The 5,741-nt window shown below is 37.1% G+C and overlaps 1 protein-coding gene across 1 annotated transcript; it reads right to left on the bottom strand.

The window, feature by feature from the left end:
• Positions 1–710: 710 nt before the first annotated feature.
• LOC118769519 (hepatocyte cell adhesion molecule-like) lies at positions 711–5,412 on the bottom strand. The gene is made up of 4 exons (XM_036516649.1): positions 5,361–5,412; positions 2,192–2,521; positions 1,160–1,432; positions 711–823 (listed from the first exon to the last, which is right to left on the bottom strand). Exons 1-4 carry the CDS (start codon positions 5,410–5,412, stop codon positions 711–713), a joined length of 768 nt encoding a protein of 255 aa, XP_036372542.1.
• Between the last annotated feature and the right edge of the window lie 329 nt (positions 5,413–5,741).

Consider the following 5,741-nt stretch of genomic DNA (forward strand, 5'->3'; position numbering starts at 1 on the left):
AACCAATCCATCCTTGTCCCCTTCGCCTAAAGACAAAAGAACAACATATTACCATTTCAAACACATAAGCACTCCCTCTAGTGTTTGTTTATTATATGTTTATAAGTATATTTATGCAGATGTGAGGTGAGCTTGGAACAGGAGCTGGGGTTTTCCAGTGTTATTGTTCGTGTGATTCTAACTGAATGTCAGAGCTGGACTGAATACTGTATGGAATAGTGACGCATCAGACAGTAGTCAGTTTGTGCTGGCTTCTCAGGACCATCCAATGCTGATACTGACTGGAAGGTAAAGGAAAGATATAACAGCTGCTCTACATAAACCGGCAATAATAGTAATTAAACTTACAATTGTAATCCTGACTGGCGAATTAAGACTATAAAATGTGTGTATTTGAAAATATGAAAATACTTACACCCACATTCTGCTTTTTTATTCCTCCATTGTTTTATAAAGAACATGGGTAATGCAGTTATCACTGCCATAATTGCAGCTGCCAGCAGTATAGGTACAATGTAATTCCTCTGGACTAGAAGTCCTTCTTGGTCTGGACCTGTTCAATCAGATGCATCAGAAGCAAATAATAAGCACTAATTATCACACTTGCAGTATGGCAGCCAAACATAGTCTGCACTTAGTAAATTAATAGACACAATAACGCTAAATACAGAGTAATCTATTTAAGTTAAATAAATTTGACCATATATCCCTTATGACCATTGAACACTAGTGAACTGTAGTGTATCAGTGCTGTTCATTCTCTTGTGATCTGTGGAGGATGTGATCAGAGTTAGAGGTGTGTAGCTGAAGAGGAGGTTGTGTCCTGTAAGGGAGCAAACAAACAGATGTGTCACATTCACTCCCCATCATTTATCCTTAAAATTCTGCTTCTTAGGTGATTTTTAAAGTTCCTATCTGGGTAGTTTTGGGAATCTCAGTAGCATGCTGGGTTTTAGTAGAGAGTTCCTCTCATTTCGGCCAGGTCTGCTATCACATCTACCTCCCAACTGGACAGACCACTGATTCCGGCAGGATGTTACTCCTGTTGCTTCCTTCACAGCCTCCTCACACACAGAGAGAAACCCAGAGGGTCATATGAAAGGGAAACAGAGAGAGGAGGAAGGAACAGAGTTACTGTGAAAGAGTCTCTGTTTCTTACCAGAACAGAGCTCCTCAGTATTGAGCTGCAGACTCTGGTTGCTGACTGGGTTATCAGCCACACAGCTGTAGGTGGAGCTGTATTCTTCTATCTCCAGAGGGAGAGACAGGGGGGTGTTGAGATCAGGGCTGCTGGTGTGGGACAGTGTCTCCCCCTCTCTCTGCCAGGAAAGGGTGACCTCTCTCCCATTCTCTACAGAGCACAGCACTGAGCAGCTCTTACTGACCGAGTGACTCTGAGGAGTTTTTCTAATGACAGGTTTAGAGACTGGAGCTGAGAGAGAGGGAGAGAAACGCGCTGATCAGAGCATTAGAAAGAGAGGAAAGAATCATATTTGCCATGATTATGATCGACTCTGGCCTGCCTCTCCTTCCTCTCCTCACGCTGATAATGTGTGTCTCTGTGAGAAAAGATCTTCATGTGCAGCCAGCTGAGCCAGCAAAGACACACGGCTGTGTGGCATTTAGAGAGAAAAGATCAGGAAACGCTGATGCCCAAGTATTAGCTGCTAATATTTACACAATTTTGAAATTTACTATAAAGCAATCTTTCAGCATTTCAGACTATCGGTTAGGTTAAAATGTGTGCAATGTTTCAAGGCTCTGTACCTCACACCACTGGATCCTTTCAGCAAATGGCAACTTGTCTCCGAAGAGAAAACAATTATATGCTTTTTTTCAGAGCTCTTACTTTTGACATATGATTTTTCACAACAGAGAGATTATATAAAGTAATCACACACATTTACCCTGAACCAATCATCCATATCACAGACCCCTAATTTAGATAAACCAATCATCTGACATTCTCCTGCCCAGGATTCAGGCTCTGCCCCACACAGAAGGACAGAAGGGCAGGAATTAGAAGGAGGGGGACACAGAGAGTATAGACAAAGGTCATAAAGACAGACGTAATAGAGAAACAGAAGATAGACAACAGAACATTAAAGGATAACATCAGCAGAAAGGCAGTAATACATAAAGAGAGAATTTTTGAGACAGAAAGAGAAACAAAAAAAGAACTGGTACTTACAATAGACACTTAAATTAAACTTCTGAAAAAATATTAATCCATTGATGGTCTGTAGCTGGTAAACTCCAGAGTCTTTGGTGCTGAGGTTTCTGATGGAAAGAGATCCAGTCTGTCTGTCCAGCTGCAGTCTGTCATTAAATCTCTCACGGTAGTTTATTTTAATCTCTCTTCCAAGGAGTTGAGCTATTACTGTGAAGGGAGGGACCTGGCCAAATGACCACAGTATTTGATAATCATTCTGTAGTTCTGTCATGTTAGGGTGGAAAGTGACAGTTTCTCCCTCTCTCTTTCTCACTGTCCTCACTTCAGTCTGTACAGCATTTAGCAGATCTGCAATGATAGAAGTGGAGAGATTATAATTTTTAGTTATTTCAATATAAACATCAGATAAAATTCATGTACTGGCCGACAGAACATACCCACACTCCAAAATGCTGTATTTGGGCACGGCTATGATTTCTGAATACTGTCGTCATCAATAAGTAGCCTGGGGTCTGGAATCAAACCCCATATTATACACAGTGTGATCATAAATAACCACATACTAAACACTGTAACACAGAACTCTATTCTAAACATATGATACCAAGTATTATTACAAAACAATAAGACCAAAGCCTTCTGCCTATCCTATATTCACCTATATACATGCTTATTATTAAAAACACTTTTCTCACAAGTATGTGAAAGTATTAAATCTAGCTGTTAAAGGAGTCTTTACTTCAGTCCTATATCTGTTTCAGCTACTCTCATCTATCTATCTAGCATCTGTAATTTCAAACAAAAAGCATGCATTTATACAGTCTATACAAGGTTGTTGTATAGCAGCAAACAGAATTTATAGTCTATATAAATGTTCTTAAGTGCCCTCTGTATTAAATCATACCCCTGATTGCATACGAATGAAAACATTCCATTCTATAAAAGAAAGAGGAAATACTAAATTTTTTTTTTTTCATTAAAACTGATAAACTGTTATGCTTTAATTTTTATATTATTGCACTTCTTAAAATGAAATAAACAAATTTTAAGTTGCCTTCAATTCAAGGCTTCTTCTTTTCAGCCATAATGCCTGTGAACAGTCAGAAGTCTCACTGCTTATATCCGGATGTCTACATAGTATTTATTACATTTTTTTAAAGATATACCTTTTTTAACCCCCTGTGTATTGCAGTTTCACCCCTCTGTATTTTCTCCTGGCACTGCGCCTGCTGTACAGTATAATTACCTGAAAAAGTTTAAATTGATAAAGTTGTGTATTATACATTAACCACCTTCCCAGATAACGTGTTGAATAAAATCCACTTGGAGTAACAGCATGCCCTCCCTGAGGTCAGTGTTGTTTAAGAGTCCTGTAAAATGTCCTGTATTAAAGTCTAACCATACAGCAAACTGGCCTATCCTGGAATGATTTTGTGGATGTGAAGGAAAGGAATTAGTTCTATACTGCATGTAAAAACAAGTACATATTTTTTTTGGTTTGGCTTCTGAAATTTATATGAAACAACTCGTTGTCAACTTATGTCCCAACCTGCTCTAACCATTACACATATTCCAAAGGAAAACATTAACTCCTACAACACTCCTTAACCTGGGGAAAATGGACTATGGAAAGCTAAGCAGTGCGTGTACGACACTTGTAAATTACATCTGGCTTGTGGAAAAATTTCAATTTCAAAAAAGCAGACAACACCAAATCCAAAAGCAGAAAACACCAAATCCAAGACCTGACTGTAAAATTTTATTAAATTTAAAATTTTACTATGTAAAAATATTTCAATGATCCATCATCACCTTCTGTTTCTCTTATTTACTTTCTCTCTCCACAACAAAATAATAACATATTTACTGATGTTATAAGTTTCATCAGATGTTCACATGTTTGCACGGAGGATTCTGTGCTGCAATGGCACATGCACAACGCATTCCTATAAAAGCATCTACATGATCACCAATATTACCTAATAAGTGTTGATGTTTAAGAGTGCTGAATATGGCATGACCACTCACCTGAGGAACATTTTAAGGGACTATACTGAAAGGCTATTTCCTAAATAAACACGTTAACCAATGACCTAATAATTAAGTATATTTTCAAAAAAATAAAAACATAAAACATATAAATAGCTTCAAGATAAGCATATCCATATCTAGTAATTTTTCCAAACTCAATTATCCTCTAAAGTAAGTTGTGAGTGAGTTGTCATTATAAGTGATACTATATATTTAGTATTTTGCTGTGATTTGTCTTTTCCTCTTCTTTTTCAGTGGTTCTTTATAGATCGTACAAAATTTAATTGTCGCCAGTTCTTTAATGATCCATTTAAATTTAAGCCCAACTTAAAATCCCATAAGCTGTACGCCTCCTGGCGTCATTAAGAAAAAAAAACTAAGAGAGTAATATTTTATCTGGAAACACCAGCATTACCACTATCAAAAATTAATTAAATGTGTAAATGATTAAAGCGCAGCTAAATGTGAATGTGTGTGGTTTCATAATATGGACCTAAACATGAATAACACAAATTAATATATTTAAAACCATAAAAATCAAATACAGAGTAGTCACATAGGGCCACACCAGTCAATTTTAAAAGCATGGAAGATAAATGATGATGACATTGGCAGACTGCCTCGGAGGAGACGGGCTAATTAATGAGAGACTATTTTTGGATCAAAACAAGCAAATTCTGCAGCCCGTAAATACACACGTTTCAGCGCACCACTCAAAGACAAACTGCTGGGAAATAAACTAATTATTTTAAGTAAAAAAATATGTATCTAGCTATTGCATGTGAGGTAAACAATGTAAGTACTGTATGTACAACATTAATCTCGTTAGGCTTATAACGTTACTATGATTCCACTTCTTAAACGCAAAAGAAAATGCCACCCCTCACAAATTCATTAAAAACCTAAGACACGAATGGTTTCCCTGGAAAAAAAAATACAGGTAAATTCAGCCTACAGATTTTCCAATTTCGGTACACCATACAATGACAAAATATCGAGTGTGTATAATACATAATATTAACGCATTCATTGAAGAAAATAATATTACAGGCTATCGCATGTGAGGTAAGCCATGTAAATAATGCATCGGCACAACATTAATCTTTACTCACAGATAGCGTTGCCATTATCATCTCACTTCTCACCACTAACTTACCACAGAAGAGGACGAACAGAATAAAACGAAGTTCATGTTTGATGTTAATCATTTTGTCTTCACACTGTAGTTCGTATGATTATTCTGCATATCCAGATGTTAGAAGCGCAAAATAAGACAATACATTAAATAGAAGTCTTGTCCGGATATCAGTGTGATGAGGAGAGCGAGGTTTCCTGAATATTTCGACAGTTCTGAACTGTCACCCATTTCCTCTGAAACAGCTGGTAGAAGAGTTCTTCACAGCTTCTTTGATTTAAGGCCTCGCTTCGGCATGCTGCAGTGTAGCGTTTTTAAAATTAATATATATGTATATATATTTTTACCAAACTGTCAACAGCCATACCTCTGTGACGCAAACACAACCTACCCTCACCTTTC

The sequence above is a fragment of the Megalops cyprinoides genome, chromosome 22 (assembly GCF_013368585.1).
Source record: "Megalops cyprinoides isolate fMegCyp1 chromosome 22, fMegCyp1.pri, whole genome shotgun sequence".
Lineage (NCBI taxonomy): Eukaryota > Metazoa > Chordata > Actinopteri > Elopiformes > Megalopidae > Megalops > Megalops cyprinoides.

What these genes read in the sequence shown, in the direction of transcription:
- LOC118769519 (XM_036516649.1), bottom strand. Translation starts at nt 5,412, where the DNA reads ATGATTAACATCAAACATGAACTTCGTTTTATTCTGTTCGTCCTCTTC. An exon ending in GTTTAATTTAAGTGTCTATT is followed by an intron (nt 1,433 to 2,191) that starts GTAAGTACCAGT and finishes CCTCTCTCTCAG; the next exon opens with CTCCAGTCTCTAAACCTGTC. An exon ending in TACTGAGGAGCTCTGTTCTG is followed by an intron (nt 824 to 1,159) that starts GTAAGAAACAGA and finishes GCTCCCTTACAG; the next exon opens with GACACAACCTCCTCTTCAGC.